Source organism: Phoxinus phoxinus (genome assembly GCF_949152265.1).
Source record: "Phoxinus phoxinus genome assembly, chromosome: 8".
Taxonomy (NCBI): Eukaryota; Metazoa; Chordata; class Actinopteri; order Cypriniformes; family Leuciscidae; genus Phoxinus; species Phoxinus phoxinus.
In genome coordinates this window covers 3829833-3848925 of record NC_136883.1, presented here as the reverse complement: position 1 = coordinate 3848925, position 19093 = coordinate 3829833, and the positions used below count along the sequence as shown (strand labels likewise).

At 37.4% G+C, this 19093-nt stretch overlaps 1 protein-coding gene across 1 annotated transcript; it reads left to right on the top strand.

Moving 5' to 3' along the window:
- The first annotated feature begins 1117 nt into the window (after positions 1-1117).
- barx2 (BARX homeobox 2) lies at positions 1118-18724 on the top strand. The gene is made up of 4 exons (XM_079620295.1): positions 1118-1534; positions 10695-10965; positions 15945-16029; positions 16516-18724. The coding sequence occupies exons 1-4, from the start codon at positions 1348-1350 to the stop codon at positions 16783-16785; spliced, it is 813 nt and encodes a 270-aa protein (XP_079476421.1). The 5' UTR covers positions 1118-1347; the 3' UTR covers positions 16786-18724.
- Positions 18725-19093: the final 369 nt, after the last annotated feature.

Sequence of the window (19093 nt, the reverse complement as noted above, 5' to 3'; positions counted from 1 at the left end):
ATAACAGAAGTGTAGCTAGTTAACAATCGAATATTTGATTAGACTAGGCTACTTCATGATTAAGTTTATTGTTGCATACATTTCCAATTTTTTAAGCCATCATTTAATCAAATATAGTCATCAATTTGGCTAGCTAGGCTATCTTTTCTTTCCCGCTGTTATCGTTATAATTATTAGACAACCCGTTAACAGTTGTAACAATTTCTTATTAAAAGCTATAACCAGAAGAAACTGTTGTGTGTGTGTATGATAATTTTTGTGAGTGTTGTATAGATATTAATACAAGTTATGCTGTTTGTTATCATTTTCCATCCCATCTTTGAAGAAAACCCGAGCCCCGCGCTGCTGATTTCCTCTGGTTGGTAAATCGCTTTCACTTTGCCCTTCATTTGCGAGTGAATGATGCCGCTTGTTCTGGCAAGTGAAATAGTTGCTAAAGGTGATCGCTGAAAGTTTTAAGACTCGCAGGCGTTCCCGTATCGACAGAGACAGAGTTTTCCACAACAGCAGTACGATTGACATGTAGCCTTTGCCTTTTCAATTTAAATGCTAACTCTTTTAAATAAATTGCATGCCTGATCCATGTTTATTTCAGTTCAAATATATTTTAGCATGAATATTTTAGAATAATTTGTCTTTTCAAGGATATATAAGATAGATATATCCTAATAATTAGAAATGCAGACTTTTAAATTAACACTAACTTTGATTTATGATAGATAGATAGATAGATAGATAGATAGATAGATAGATAGATAGATAGATAGATAGATAGATAGATAGATAGATAGATAGATAGATAGATAGATAGATAGATAGATAGATAGATAGATAGATAGATAGATAGAACTAACATAATAATACTGAACTTTATAATACTTATTAGAAATACTGACTTTTAAACGAGCACTAAATGAACTGTTATTCCATCTAATCTAACTCAGAGTTGGGGGAAAACCGGTTTATTGTTCTTATGTACAGTGAGAGAAAGAGAGAGAGAGAGAGAGAAAGAGAGAGAGAGAGAGAGAGAGAGAGAGAGAGAGAGAGAGAGAGAGAGAGAGAGAGAGAGAGTGTGTGTGTGTGTGTGTGTGATTGACGTGAAGTGTGTCTGCTGTGCAGTGACAGGAGAGCTGGTTTATATAGCGGTGACTCAGAGCGCAGCGCGCACTCGCTTCATGAATGAGAGACACTGCAGACAACACTACCAGCGAGAGCGCGCCAGGGCTGTTCAGATGAGATGTCGTTTTAGATCGGTAGCATATGCAATAAGTTTTACTCAACTTTTAACGAGGCGAATATCAGAGGTTTTGTCTCGAGCGTCACGCTGAAGGCGCGTATCTGGACACTATGCATTGCCAAGCAGAGCTGAGACTCGCGAGCAGCGCGCAGCTGAAAGCAGTCAGAAGACGATACAAGACTTTCATGATCGACGAGATCCTCTCCAAAGAAACATGTGATTACTTCGAGAAACTTTCTCTTTACTCGGTTTGTCCCTCTTTAATCGTCAGACCCAAACCTCTGCATTCATGCTCGGGTAAGTGACGCGATTCACAGGTTTTCAAAAGATTTTGAGGTTTATGATTTGAAAAGCTTAGAGCTCAGTAATTTTGAATGGGCATTGATATCTTTCACGTTTCTTGTCTTCTCACTTTCTCTTTGACTTTTATATTTGTTTAACTGATTTTCCCTCATAACTGAAAAACAAAACAAAAAACAACACGTGCACTTCATTCAATCCATTAAAACTAAATACTGACTCGTTCTTTTTGCAATTTTGCAAAATTGCAGTTTTATTGCAATTAGTAAATAAAATCGAGCTGAAAATATAGTCATAATATGAGAAGAAACTGCACAAATTATGGTGGAAGGTTTAATAATAAAACATTTGTGTGAATGCAAAATGCTAAATACCATATAGGCCTATATATATATATATATATATATATATATATATATATATATATATATATATATATATATATATATATATATATATATATGCATATGAAATATTTGAACAATATTTTTTGACCAATACTAATTAGAAGGATATAATTTTCCCGAGTTGAGTGTACCATATTTTGCTTATATGTGTTCACTTAACCAATAACTGCACGCTTTGTTTTCTCTTTACGAACTAATAGTAGGGGATCAAATATTACTGAACCCATTGTTTGCGAAGGAACGGCCAGGAAACTGATGTTATTTATATTTATGCCCTTAATTAAACTACGTCCCCTTGAAAATAATAAACATTGCTTGCACATATTCACCAGACGTCAGTCCATCTTCTTGCGCAAGGTAAGCGCGCTTTAACATGTTCATATTCCGATAAGTTGATTGGACGCATTTAAATTCAAAACATGTTTGAAGGTCGTGAATTAAACTGTAGTAAACACTGTTTGTGCGATAAAGTTGAATTCGCACCTGACAAAAACACGAGATAACGAAACAGCCACAGCGAAATTACATTTAATCTTATAACATCAAATTGCATTTAATTGCGTGAACGTATGTATTAGGCCTACCTTTACATTAACGTTGTCTGATTGACTGATGTTGTCAGCATCTAACATTCATCTCACTATACATTTGCACCAGATATAGCTCAAATTACTTTAAATAAAAAAAATGTAAATGATAAAACAATGGCCACAGAAATGTTTTGACAGTTTAATAGATTAATAGTTGACATTCCTTTGAAATATCACCACACCTCTCTGATGATTTATCATTGCATGCACAGCCAGACTCTCATCATATTTCATCTTTCAACTTTTTTTTCTTTTTTTGCACAGAATGTTTTGAGGTGTGTGCACATTCTCCAAACTGCTTTTGTTTCGTTCATTTAAACTGTCACACTTATAATGAGTTGGGTCTCTGTGGTAAAATAATGACATTCTCCTCTTACTTGCCCCAAGGAACACAAACTCTTGGAAGCCACAGGACATTTATCTATTTAGAGAACTGTTGCCACACACTTGACTATGCAGCATGCAGTCAGGTATGACATCCTGAAGCAACAGGTGCGATGTCATTCCATCATAATGAGAAGCACTGTGCGAAGTTCACAAGACAGTTTCAAATGTTCCTGGCATGTCATTTATCCGGGGTGTGATACATCAGCCAACATGGGACGTGAGAAAACCGCTTGACCCTGAAGATCATTGTGTCATGCAGTATTGGTAGCGGGCCGTGTCATTAGCTTTAAGGGATTGATTAAGTGCATTTGTGACCCGTCCGAAGGTTTAGCAAGGACTTAACTCTGTGGTTTCCGATGCGATTTTCCAAAGAGAGCATCATCACAGATCAAATATTATTCCGGTTGTCATTTGAAAACAAACTCACTGTTCCATACTCAATGTATATAATCATTCCCTTAACACTTGACATGCAGAAAATGTACAGTATGTTGACAGTTATTCATGCAGTGCAGGCCATTTAATTTTGTGTCTGTTTCCCGTACGACTGGATACAATCTCCTTATCTCATAAAACTAAGTGTTACTTTTGACACTTGTAAGACAAGCAAGTTTTTCAGGTCAGAATGACTGATCTCACAGCAAATCTGGTTTTGCTTTAATGGAAAATTTATAGGTAGGCTACACGTATGTTGTTTCGCTAACCTTTAACACAAAACCATAAAGACATTTTCCTTTATTAATTTAGCTCGCAATCAGGCGTCGTCAGAGCATCTTAAAATGATGACGAAGGCAGTAGGCCTATTGGAGATGTGAGGTTTGATGTTCCCCATCTATTTGTGTATACAACTGAGTAACAATTGCATAGTTCATTACGCCACCCCGGTCACACTAAATGCGTCTCTATAGCACACATTGTGTTTATCGTGCAATTTATACCCGAAAATGATTTTTTACGCATTGGGTATAGGTTTAGTAGTGGTGTGGGGATTACACGCAAAATAAGTGCGTATCAAATGCACGCGAAAACTGCGTATCATAGGCTATGCACGTAAAAACCTAGATCTAGAACTAGATCAGGCTAATTACGCAGACAAATTGGTTTTACTTAATTTTGATGGTCCCTTTAACACTTTCTGTTAAATTTAAGTAATGTTGCATGTCTACTAACTCTCTTAGTAGCCTAACTAGTATTAGTAGACTGGTAGGTTAGGGTTCGGGTTAGAATAAGTTGTAGGCCTACATGTAAAGTTACTTACTCAGTAGAATGTCTGTTGAGGAGCATCACAATATAGAGTTAGCAGATATTAACCAGACAGTCTACTAATACTCTAATGAGAGTTAGTTGACATGTAGTTGCAAAGTTACTTAATACTTAATTACTATTAAGTAACTTACTTAATTGTACACTGTAACAAAAATAAAGGGTAACAAATATTGATGGTCCCTTTTGAACATTCTGTTGACTCTTAGTACATTTAGGGTTAGTTGCATGTAATTTTGCAAGATGTATACTATAATAAGTACTTGTAACAAGGACACTGTAAAATAAAGTGTTACCGACAAATGAAAGTGATTTAGCAGCAAGTGTTGCAGTGCAAAATTCCAAACTAGGCCAGGAAAGCGCAAAGTATCCGTCTCCAAACTCGATGTGTGTTGACAGAAAGCATCTTTGCTCCCTCATACCTGCTGTGCGGTTTGTGAAATCAGAGACACGATAAAAATAGCTTTAGCAGTTTACTCACTTTCTTCACACACAACCCATGTAAGCACACCCAAACATGCACACAGACGTATACATACACATGTATGAAGTCATAAACATGCTTGAACGCGCACATGCTTCCTTGTGTTTGTAAGTCCAGCTGTGAGGTAAAGGCAGTGTGAGAGTTTTGGCAGGCCGGGGGTGGAGGATAGAATATCCAGCCGAATATCAGAGCGCTGCGCACACTGTCTCTTTTCAATCTGAGGGGTGTGAGATATTCTATATGCCAGCACATCAATGGATGGTAATGCTTAATATAGAATGTAGCTGGCATTAAGACTGGCACTCACTGAAAGGCCACTGGCTCTGGACTCTCACACATCATCATAACTCTGAACTCAATGTAAATACTGTATCGCCACTAGGAGCCGCTGTAAGACACGTAACAAAAATACTACAGGAGAGTCTACAGTCAATTAGTATGATATTTCATAAACAAAACAAGTAATTATACGTATTTAAATATAAAAGACGTTAGGGATATAAATACTGAGTTCCAGTTTTTCCCTCTCAGTCTGCTTCCAAACTCATACATGGTTGATTCTCATATCTGTGCAATACCCGTAATATGAAACTTTATGTGTAGATATGAAGATACATGTCTATACCTACCCCTAAGCCTAACCGTACCCATAAGTTACCCCTAAAATCAGAGGGAAGTGATGGGTGAATAACACTGATGTAGAAGCACTAACCCTGGTCTTAAGCCTAAACTAGACATAAACTGTAAACTTTTCCCTCAAATCTGATTGGTTGTTTGGAATGTTTGTCCGGGATCAACACAGATGTTGATCCATGTTTTACTTGTTGAAATTATGTATACCTCTCTGAAGTGGTTATAGGCTACCATTACCATTACCAGGGCAGTGGGATTAAATGGACTATGAAAGTGCACTCATTAAGGGACGTGCATTTATTGCATAATGCGTTTAAAATGCAACAGTTCAGTTGATTGATAACATTTGCCATCTTTAATGCTGTTAAACTGAATGTACAAAGCAAACTGTTTGCTGCAAATATCCAAACCATTGAAATAGGAGTGCACAGTTTATCTGTCAATCAACTGCGTGCGGATGTTTCAATCATTACTATAATTGTATATATATATATACAGTATAAACACATCCTATAAACACCAACCCCCACACACCCTGGTCCTACCCACTTAAAAACTTGACGTGAGAGTGTAATAACAGGTTTTAATATTTCCTTTGGAGACATGTCTACAACTATAACGCGGGAAAGGCTTTTAGAAGCATTTCTGAAAGGATACAAATTGTCGATAGTGTAATCTTCTATGACAGCATGCTGAAAAACAGCCGAATAGGAGGATGAGTCTCTCTTAGAGGAGGGAACGATCACAACCGTCTTCACATTTATTAATAATACAAGCAGATGAGAACCAGTTATGTTCACACACACACACACACACACACACACACACACACACACACACACACACACACACACACACACACACACACACACACACACACACACACACACACACACACACACATAAACAAAACACACAATTACGGACGCATTTTGTCACAATTGTCAGACCTCACCCATGATGCAACCCGGAGGGTGTGGCTTTACACATTTATGGAAATGCATTATCAGCGTGAATATCTAATTCGTGAGATCTGTATTCACCCTTCGGGCAAACGTGCATGCCAGATAATTCACAGGGTTTTGTTTCATGTCTAAACATTTATAAGTATGATAGACAGAAGTATACACTGCTTGATTTTCTCCTGATATTCACATGTTTTAGTTAAGAAGGGATGTTGTTGGATTCCTGGAAGAGTCAAACAGAAAGCCATCAGCTGCATTAACAAACATTATTTTCCTTGTGCAAATTCTACTTGCAGAAAGGTAAATTTAGAAAAAAATACAGTCTGTGTTTCTTTCTGTTCTTCCAACTCGCTGGATAATAGATATTGAGATATAAAAACTCAAACGAGTGATGACACATTCAATCTGTCACCACATGGCCCAACCAAAAAAACAAACTGTACCGTGTTATTAAGAGTTCAAATGTTCATCAAGTGCCAAATGAAATCATCTCGCTGGAATCCGATCCATCAGGGAAATAAGACAGGACTGAAAGAGCGCAATCAAGAGCTTAACGTTTGCTACTGTTTTCTGGCCATCAGTTGGAGAAAGCGTGTTTCACAGCTTGATTGCGAGTCGTGGAAACTTGTCACTTGGTTCACAGCACATGAATGACAGGTCAAGATGTTGAACTCGAAGCAAAAAAGATTTCCTGAACCCGGCATGTCATAACAAGGAAACGCAACGCCAAAAACTCCCTTGGATATTTTTAGGTCAAATGAAATGTTACTGCTTTTTTTAGAACACAATTTTCACACTACTTTTCTCAAAACATGACTTAATCCAGAAGTGTGGCATCGTAATAATAAGGCCTCGGGAAAATGACCTCATCGACTCGTTTAAGTAAGCGGGCTAATTAACTGAGATCTAGGATACAGTTAAGCGGCTTATTGGTTGTCTAATAAAAGTGAACTGGTGTAAATGTGAAGGTGTAACAGCTTGATGATTCATTTGAGAGAAATAGCATGTCTATGCGTCTGCTGTTATGATAATTGATAATTATACAGAATAAATATTTACAGGCTTCTTGACGGCACACAGTGTCGGGGGGATAGATAGATTAGAAGTGAGTGATAGGCGTTATAGATTTTGAAGAAAGAACAGGGAGGGAAAGAAAGAAAGAAAGAAACAGATGAGCCAGAAGAGATGTCATGCCTAGACGTGTTGCGTTGACAACAATGAGATCATCCTGATTTGTGTGCAAGTGTGAGTACATGCATGTTTGTGGAAAAATGTCCTGTCCTTCCACTATGTCGCTCATAAAAATGTACACGTTTGGTATGCGGGGTCTGCCTCCAGGCATTACGAGCCGAGTTAAACTTGCATATGTAGAGTGTTTTTATCTGCATATGAACAGACTTTGTGAACGGCACACTGAAGCGGTCTTAATGAAATGTACAGATATTTAGTGATTCATCCTTCAGAACCACAGAGTGCTGCAGGGATGGCATATTTCTGTAGGCCGAAACCCGGAAACGAATTAGCATTTTAGCACTTCCGCTTCCATCGTATTTTAGTCATTGGAATTTTTGAATGGGTTTGTGGTTAGAAGCCTGAAATACGGTCTGTGGTGAACACAAGCTCACGTTTTATTCTTATTTTTTCACATATCACATATTTTAGTAATCATCACAAATTAGGTATAATTCGTATAATCCTTTTAGTTGTCTACATTTTTGTGATTCCAACTTTAAATTTGGAACACATTTTGGTTAGACAAAGCTTTTTTTTCTCTAGCAATCCCAATTATTTTGTAAAATATATATTTTGTATAACAGAAAATGTCAAGCCGATCTCACGGCAATTCGTATGTATTTTACGAGGTGGCTCACGACCTCACTCGTACGACTTTACGAGTTGCCCAATTCGTACGAATGACCTTCCCCTGACCCCGCCCCTAAACCTACAGTACCCATCCCTGGGGTTTAGACAAATCCTACGAATGTACAAATTGGTTGTGAGATAGCGCTGAATATGTTTAGTTCAAAACATTTCCTTTGCAGTAAAATTAAACTTCTATAACTTTTTTATACTTTAATTTATTCATTTAAAGCTACTGTAACGTTTAGCCTACAGCCCGCAAAGTACTGCGTGAGTAAAACCATTTTACATCGTAACTTTAGTAGTTATTTAATGTGTCGGTATAAGGGGAAAATATGTAAAGTTTGGGGAATAAAGGGGTAACAACCAGGAAAATTAGTAAATTATTTGAATAAGTATTTTAGAAGTAAGCGGTAATTACTATTATGATTGGCAACAATCTTATGTTTGGAGAAATTCAGCGAGAATATACACTGTAATTATAGTGTACTAATACATATAGCCTAGCTTTTTTTTAAATTATGGGGTATATATCAGTGCATTTATACAGTCTTTTTCTTTTTGATAGCAAAAGAGCAGCTGTTTTAGTGTTGGCTTCCGTGTTTCAAAGCACTGAATTATCTGTAATAATACTTACCGTATATAATATAAAGCCTCAGGTCTGTATTCCAGAGAATACATGAACTACAACCATTTATGTTCATATATGCTCAAAAAAGGAGGGTGACAGTATTTAAGAGAGGAAAAGCCCCCCCAGTATTTCCAGTAAACAACTACAAATACAAAACCATAATGCTTTTAAATATTTCCTTCAGGTCATATTCAATAAGGAAATGATATTTGATCAAATATTTGGCTTTACCACAGTCATTTCTTCATCCAATCGAACGATCAGATAAGACTGTAGAGACATAAGAGCTTATGTGAATTAAGATTGTGACCAATTTGCCTGTGGAAGGGACATGACGTGATGTATTCATTTCACAGAACGCTCTTCCATTCTCACTTTACTTTAATAAATCACATGATCCGTTTTTTTAGCTTGATGACACAAGCTTTATTTCTCTTGGAGGTATTACACTCTCTCTCTCCGCTCAGACGGGTCCCGTGTTGCATTTTATGGACTCTGGCGTCTCGCTGATGTCTGACTAAAAAAAAGAGCAGGAGACAAAGAGAGAGAGAGAGAGTTGGAAGTATTAAAACTGTAAGGGAGGGCGTACAGATGCCCCAGTTAAAAATTATTACCCAGAGTGCATTGTGTCGGTGACAGCGTGTATCATTATCCTCCCAGAGTTCAGTGTAAAACAGCAGTTACATCATCACTGCAGACCTCCAGTTCAGCACCTTACATCTCACAGGGCAAAACTCTTAACACTTACCTTCACCATTAGTGCCGCGGGTCGGGACCGGTACAAGCGCTGAGTTCACTCGGACACGATGGCTGCTTTAAAAACGGCTTCCAGTGGCTCACTTTAGCAGCTTAGATTTTACAGATGTTTAAGATCTGATCACAGAACTGTTCCTCAAAATCAACAACGTTAAATTCATTATTAACACTTTACAATAAGGTTTCCTATGTTAACATTAGTTAACCGCATTCGTTTACATGATTTCAAATTTTCAATCGAAACTTGTATCTGTTAATATTAATTAATGGACCTGAGCTTGCATGAACTGAACCATGAACGGTGGTATTACTCATTTTTGTCGTTGCACTGTGCACTTTTTTTATGGTATGTTTATGGCCTCTGAATATAGATTGTTGTAGATTTGGAAGATTTGATGATTGTGTGCAGATCTTCAATGTTTCTGCTGTGGAATAAAACAATTAAAAAGGTAATTGTAGTTTTTATCTCACAATTCTTCAAGACTTTTTTTCCCTAGTTTATATTTAATAATTCTGAGAAAGAAGTCTGAATTGCATGTTTTTAAAGTCAATATTTGCAAGTTTGTCTTAAATGTGAGATAAAGAGTTGCAATTACCTTTATAAATTGCAAGTTTATATCTCACAATTCTGACTTTTTTTCTTGCAATTTAGTTTATAATGCGCAATTCTGAAAAAAACCCCCTGAACTGTGAGTTATAAATTCAGAAGTTTGAACTGCAAGATAAACTCGAATAACTTCAAGTTATTGCGAGTTAAAAAAGTTTCAATAATTTTTTTTTATTGCAAGTCTATATCTCATAATCCTACGGTTTTTTTTTTATAAATTCGCAATTGTGCGAAAAAAGTCAGAATTGTGAGAAATAAAGTCCGAACTACAAGATATAGTTGCGAGTGAAAAAAGTCGCAAACAGCTTTTTTAATTCCGCAGAAGAAACAAGTTTCCATAGTTTCGAGCTTGTTTTATTATGCTGTGATTTTGAGGCCTGCACACCAGAGGAATGTGAAACCAGCCTACGGTGTTTGGCGCGGTCGTTGACGTTGCTTTTGAGTTACACATTTGAATCAATGTGACCTTATTATAAAGAGTTGCCTCTTCATTAATGTTTTCCGCCAACAACGTCTGTCAATATCTGTGTGCTATCAGTGCTAACAAGAGCGTTGTGTGGTCTGTGTTCTGCAGGCTCTACCCCTCTGAGATCGTACCCTCTCCTCTCGGTGATCACACACCAGCCTCAGTCTCCACACCTGCCCCTTCTCTCACCCCAGCACCCGCTCACCTCCGAGCCCACGCTCAGCGAGACGCCCGTCAGCATCAGCAGCGAGTCCGAGACGGAGCACTGCACCCCGCGGCTGAAGAAACCCCGCCGCAGCCGCACCATCTTCACTGAGCTGCAGCTCCTGGGCCTGGAGAAGAAGTTCCAGAAGCAGAAATACCTCTCCACTCCTGACAGGTCAGCGGCTTTTACACTCCAGTTTACTGTGTACAGCGACGCCATTTATCCACACTGTAAACAAATGATTGTTGGTTTAACTTAAAAAAGTAAGTTACGTGGTTGCCTTAACATTTTGAGTTCATTGAAATACATTATAGTAATATTGTAAATAAAGTGAAGGAAATTGGATTAATTAATAGAAACTCAAAATAGTATGTTATCTGAACCACATAAATTCACACAAATGTAAAACAATGATTTGGCAAAAGATAAAAAGTTGTGAGAACAAATTATGAAAATAATTATTTTTTTACAGTGCAGTATTTGTGCCTCGTACATGGTCTGTCATATTGAAAAAGTGAAAATGTTATTCACAAATTGATTTTTTTAAAATATATATTTATTGGGTGGAAAAAATTATGAAAAAATGTGACATTAAAAAATAAACTTGTTAAAATGAATCAGATTAAATATATATATATATATATATATATTTCTGATTTGAACATACCCAATTAACACATTATATAGGCTAATGAAAAAATTATAATAATTTGGCAATGTGCAATGATGAATTTTGCACACTGAAATTTGATTTCATGTTGACTTTAGGAAAGCAGCGTAAATGTGATATGCTATAAATGAAAATAACTCATAGTGCATATATAAAGCCTGAAATAAACACTTTAACCTGAAGCAAATCACTGTTAGCCAAAATATGACATTGCTCAGTGTTGTAGTTAAGACGACAGTAACATTTCAACCATGCTTCGAATAGCAAAAGCCTTTAAAAGAAACACAAACCCCATTCAAGACAACAGGGACACATGCCAAGAAAAGCAAACAAAAATTTATTACATTGATTTCATGCCAATCATTTAAAGCACACGCAGGTGTATTTAAAAAACTTTGGGGCTTTGTACAATGAGATGAGGTAATTTACGTGTCGTGGGTCTTCTCGCATGGGACAGGTTTTTTTCCCCGGCAATAACACATTTTCCATTTCAGTTTGGCTCTGCGTTTAGATTTGGCCGGAGTGGATGTGTTTCCATTAGAGCCCAAAGGGTGTATTTGGGTAAAAATCCCACAAAATCAGTTCTGTCCCACCTACAAGGATTCTGAGCGTGTCTGCCACACACACACACACACACACACACACACACACACACGCGCGCACACACACACAATTCTCTGAATTTTTGGTCGGACACAGCCTAAGGATGGATTCTGTCCTTCAGCGACATATGAGCTGTCAGACATAATTGTCTGAAAACTGTCAGTATCACCAGACGTGCAAAGTCAAGACAGCCGCCGCAAGACTCTCTCTTACACACTCCACTTATTCACTGTTGTTTTACAGATAGCTCTCTTTTCTTTCATAAATCAAGAAAAAAATATTGCCATGCATCATGCAGTTGTGTTCTCATATCGACTCAAAGATGAAGTTTTGCTTGATTGAGCATCCATGCAAAAAATGAGTTATGAAAGCACACACACACACACACACACACACACACACACACACACACACACACACACACACACACACACACACACACACACACACACACACACACACACACACACACACATATAGTGGTGAACAAAAGTGTTGTACGATGGGGATTTTTTTTTAATGACCCTACAACTTTGATTAAACCATAAAAATTTGAAGAAAATGTTTTATAAGTGTTAAATGTTTAAGAACAAAACATTAAACTTTATTAAGGTATTTATCTGAAAAATTTGGTTGGCCAAAAAAGGAACATAAAAAAAACTAAAAGCTCACAGGAAAAACCATATAGAAAATTATAGGTTGGTAATTTTATTGTGAGGACATGAAAAAGCATATTAATAAATAATATATTGGTAACTATATCAGGATCAATCATGCATAGTTTTGTTTTATCATATACTATTATTATTATCAGCATATAAGTCTGATTTGTCTGATATTGGAATAAAACATTAGGGCTTGTTTTTAAATATTATGTTTAATAAATTATACATTTATATATATATATATAATCAGCCAAATCAGACTGGTAAATATTCATAATAATTATAATATATAATAAAAATAAAACTATGTATGATTGATTCTGATATAGTTACCAATGTATTATTGATTCTTAATTTAGAATAATAATTACTTTTCTCAGAAATCACTGACACAAGAAAAGCTGGCATGAAGGAGGTGTGTTTTGTTGGGTCCTGTCGGGTCAGTTGGGAAACCTGGTCTTGGCTCAAGGCCGTTTAGTTCACCGCTAGGTCATGGTTAGCCTCTGCTCTATCACTCTGTCACACACTTCGCCTCAGGAACGAACAAATTCATTCATGGCTGAATGAAGAACAAGCGAGGGGAATTCCTCATCTTCTGGCAAGTTTGAGGAATGGGCCTCGAAGCGCCTCAGGTTTGAGTTTATCATTCTCAGAGACGACCCGGAGGTGTTGTGCTGTTCTTAGGCCACACAATCAGAACATGAAAGCAATGAAAAACATATCGCAATATGGAACGTAATGATTTATATCATGAAGTTTTAATGGTTTTTTATGAGGCAGAGATGATTATAATCATCTTCATCATCATTATGAATAAATGTCAGAACCCAAACTGAACTTAATTTAGGCTCATAGTTGCAAGGTGTGTATCGGCATTGGAATGCAGTGTGTGTGTGTGTATGTGTGTGTGGTTTCTCTGTGAAGAATAATAAGCACAAACACAGAGGTGCTTTTCTCACTACCAATTACAGCACAGAAAGCAGCCGCAAATGACAGACGGATAGACTGCTTAAAATAAAATAAAATCCCCACCACCGGTAGTCATACGTTTTGCTTAAACATCAGTGTGATATGACATATGTGACACTTAGCAAATAAATAAATACATTTTTCATGTTTTACTCTGTCAGTTTGGAATACAATTAATGTTTGTTTTCTTTTAGCGTCAATAAAAACACTAAAAATGATATTACTTTATGAATAGTACATGAAAATAACTGGTGCAAAATGCAATTTGGTGGTATAGTTTGAATTATATATATATGTATATATATATATATATATATATATATATATATCGTTTTAATTATATATATATAAAGAACAAGAATTACATATAATTTTTAAATGTATTTATTCGGTAATTATATGAGACTGGGATGAGAGAGTCACACTATAATAAAATGTAATAATACAAATCAATACTAAATATTGTATTATATTAAAAGAGACCACACAATTAGAGACATACAGTAAAGCTGTATAGTAAATTGCACAAAATACATAAAAAATACATTTGCTGTATTCTGCGAGTATTCTGCAGCAACGTAATATACATTAGATGTAATAAAATACCATAGTGTTAGCAGCTTTATCATAGTACTGCCATTTAACATTTTGTTTTTTATACAATGGAAAAACGTGTCTCATGCACAACTTCGAAGCAAAAGGAGGAAAATGATATGATAAACAGATAAAGAGGGAGAGACGAGGAAAGAGCGAAGTCAAGGGCTTTTGAGAGCGAGTGTTAATCTGCTCATTTCCAGAAGATCACTGCACCTCATCCGTCTCTCCGAGGCTCAACGGAGGAGCTGTGTAATCCTGCGTGACTTTGAATGTAGATGTAGCAGAAATCTGTGCACTTGTTTGATATGTGGCTCTCTCGTTCCCTCAAATCCCATCTCACATGTCCCCTCCTTGCCTATCGAGTTCCAGCAGACCAATCGCTGCATTAGTCATGCCCAAGTGCCCCGAAAAGATCTGCCATTGCCCTCGGGCAAGTCAGGAGCTCCATGACTGGATTACCTTGTCCTTGTCCCGTATACAGATAAAGCGTGATGGCATTCCACGGGAGGTCTGCGATTACATTCGGCCTGGGAAGACGCTTCAGTTCAGAGCTTGGCAGAACTTTCTGATATGTCATGCCAGCTTTGGGAATTTTGCAGTGATTAGATATACATCTGCACTCTAGATGGCCACCCACTGGCTTTTATGTGGGGGACGACAGGTGACTTTGGGATTTCGGTCAATTACTTCCAGTTCTGAAGTTTCCCGCCTTCTTTGCAGTCATTCTTGTTGCTTGCTTGAGGGTTTCACGGGTCAGAACGCCACATGTATAGAGGCTCTGCTCCTAAACGCACCTATACTGGCTGATTTGGAGTCACATATAAACTGTAGATATAATACATTTTCCGGTTACACTTTATTTTAATGTGTCATACAGTGTAATCATATATATTTAAGTACTGAGTAATATTAATTAACAACATGTACTTACTATAGGGTTAGGGTAGCATTAGGATTTGGTTGAGGGTTATTTGCATGTTATGCATATTTCTTTTTGCATATTATGCATAATTTACTGTTATTACTATGGTAAGTACATGTAACATATGTAACAAGGACACTGTAAAATAAAGTGTTACCCATTTTAAATTTATTAAGATTAATTGATTTATTAACAATATGTGAAAACAGCATGTCGCCCATAATATATTTAGTCAAATACTTTAATACACATACAAAGCCTGAACAATTATGGCTGTTCTCTAGAAACACATTTGCATTTTCAGGGCTTTTTTCAAATCAAATTGCTTCGTATTACACGTTCAGTTTTATTAAAATACATAAGCCAAGCAATTAATTATTTTCTTGCACCCGTATTTTAAGTATTTGGAGCATTTTTGCACTAAGCACTGGTTCATTTCTGACTTGTTGCACTAGATATACTACACTTAACTTTGACTCACATTTACATTATTTTGGGTAAAGTAGTTTTAAACTTTTTAAAATGATTTTTAAATTATGTATTATTATTATTATTATAATACCACCACCTTATAATTTGCCATAAATATGTATCTTAGGTTGTAGGACAAATACTTTTGGTTTCTTTGACTTTTGGAACAGAATAATAACCTATTTGTGTTTGATTTATGCACTTTCTTTTAACCTGCGCTTTGTATGTGTGTGTGTGTGTGTGTGTGTGTGTGCAGACTGGACCTGGCTCAGTCTCTGGGACTCACTCAGCTCCAGGTGAAGACATGGTACCAGAACAGACGCATGAAATGGAAGAAAATGGTGAGTCGCACGAGCTCGCTCAAGGCTAACATCACAAGTTCATAGGATTGTCTACTTAGATAACTTAGATCGTTAAGATACTGTCATCTTGTATCAATAAAAACATCTGTGTTGAAAATCCACCAAAGCTTTCTGTGTGGAAATGGAAACTCTGAGACATATCATTAAAAATCCATTAGACAGTGTTGAGCTGCCCTTCTCAGCACTCAATGCAATCAGTGTGTGTAACAGCTACGGCCCCGGGCTGCTCAGCGAGTGTGTGTGTGTGTGTGTGGGACGAACGAGCGATGATTTAAAGGACAGTACAGGTCTACGTCAGCGCGATCAACCTCTCAAAGCAGGAACAAAAGATCCACAGCGCATTCACCTCTGAGAAAAACGAGCGCTGAGTGTTGAGGGCCGGCTATATATCTTCCCTTAATCACTGCAATAACCGTCCTCACCTTTGACTTGGCCCACATTTTTCACGTGTCCCTGTTTCTCTAGGTGCTAAAAGGAGGACACGAGGCTCCTACCAAACCTAAAGGCCGACCTAAGAAGAACTCCATCCCGACCACAGAGGAGATCGAGGCCGAGGAACGGCTGGCGGCCAAACTGGTGGAGGACGAGGAGAAGCTACATGTGGAAGAGGAGGTCTTCCAATCTCAACCTCAAGATCTCAGTACATCCGCTGCATCTACCGAGTCGGCCTGTGCAGAAACCCCGGCGCTAGAACAGGCTCCTCCATCTCCGTCAGAAGACATGACCAGCAGCTAAACACAGCCATGCTGATGCACAACCAAAGACAGCTACTGAGAGACTTTTCAAAGACAGTTCAACGGCTTCCCGAGCCTGGTTTTAAGAGGCACCAAACAGTATAGGGGTGCTTTAGACACAAACATGTGTGAGTGTCATTGCAAAAACAACAAAACATCAAACCAAGTGGCTTGTAGTACCAAAAAACATGTTAAATGATGAAACAATTGGACAAAATGTCCATACATCCACCAAAAATCAAAAATTGTTTGCTAATTGTTTGATTTTGTTGTCTAACGCAATGACATGCAGGCATTTTACAGTACGCCGAAGTGTCCAAATACTTTCCACTACATATGGCGATGCAGTGATCCAGATTGTAACATTGCTTTAAATGTTTCTGTCATACAGCTGCCTTTCTGAAATGTATTTTATAAAACATTTTATAACATGCTGCCAGCATGTCGCACAGACGGCAACATCGCACAGACTCACCGGTACAGCGCCTTCTATGAACAAACAGTAAGTGTTTCTCTCTCTCTCTCTCTCTCTCTCTCTCTCTCTCTCTCTCTCTCTCTCTCTCTCTCTCTCCTCTCTCTCTCTCTCTCTCTCTCTCTCTCTCTCTCTCTCTCTCTCTCTCTCTCCCTCTTCCTCTCTCCCTCTCTCTCTCTCTCTCTCTCTCTCTCTCTCTCTCTCTCTCTCTCTCTCTCTCTCCCTGTAAATAGTACCTGTTTAATTGCGCCTGTAGTTTACAGTGCACCTGTGTACTGTAGCTTGGGATTCTGTGCCAAAACACATATATTTGAATAGCTAAAGTGCCCTTTGAGGTATTTTTTCCTTTTTTTACACATCCATGAAGCTGCTGCCATTAAAAGTTAATAGGACGGGTTAGTATGAATACCAGTGTAAACATGTACAGAGTTCTGGATTTCACGTGAGAAAATGTGGCTCTTTTTAAAGCAGGATTGTCCAGTTTGGGTAAAGATTAGCTTTATCCATTCAACATCTCAATGGATAAAGAATCTGTCAGCTTATACAGAAAAAGAACATAAATTTAGAGAAAACATTAAAGGGAATATTGATTTAAGTAAAGCTTCCAAAGTGCCCACTCTCTGCCAAACGACAATGTGTTTTTCTTTCTCTATTTGCAGAGAAAAGGAGTTTCTTTTGTTCGTTTTATGCGTGACATGCTTCGACTTCATTGTATTTCAACCGAATCCTTTCTTCAAATCACTTTTTTTTAGTGTGTGTGTATAACCTTTGCACGGCCATTTAGTACTATTCCTTGAGGCTGAAACACATGATATATGAACTCCCAGATGGAGCATGCTAGCTATTGTATGTTTCTTCCCATTTCATTCCCTTGGAATGAAAAAAAAAAAAAAACACAACAAAAAACGTTGACCCCTTTTCCCCCTCTGTGGTGTGGCGCAGTATGACACCACTAAGTGCAGGCTGGTTTTATTACTGTTAGAAAAACCACTTAATCTGTCAGGGACGCAAAGCAATTAATAAATCAAACTCGAACTAGTAAAAAAAAAAAAAAAACGGCCAAGAGAAACGAAAATCTGCGGGACATGTCGAAGCCCGCGGGAGCTCGGCACATGCCTACATCTGACTGACGGCCCACAAACACATCACAGCCTCTTCTATCCTGCATGCCATCCGCTCTTTCAAACCAATGTTGCCTTTTGCAAAGAGTTTATTTGTATAGTTTTTTTTTCTGTGTTTGGTTAACAACAAATATTGAAAATATATTCCTTCTTTGATATAAAAACACTATTTTTCTGGTGTACATACTGAATTTTATTGGGTGACTATACCTTTGTTTTTGGAGGAGAAGACTATATAGATAGATATTTGAGGAGAATCCTTTTTCACCCAAACGTTATGTCATTTTTATTGTATGTGTGTGTGTTTGCATATTTAATAACATTTAATAAAGATGCCATTAATTTTGGAGGTCTGATATGATGATTTCATGTTTGTTGATTTGCTAGATAGACATAAGAACACTGTGAAGAAAATAAATGTTACTTTGAAGCTGTTTTCACTGAGAAATTGCTATTAAATTTCACAAATAAAAAAATGGCAAGTATTACATTAAATTAAAAATGCAATTTTGAAGTAGAAACACTAAAACATCCTGTCCTAAATGATACACTTCTTGTGCACTTGCGATCTTTCGGAATTGCCTACGCGAGCACATGTCTGTTAAGTCCACATTTTAGGTTTCAGAAGGGTGCTCGAGTGCCCCCCTTTGCAGTCGATATGTGCACACTACTGACCGAGACCACACTGATGTGAGCTCCTCACAAGACTTCTTCCC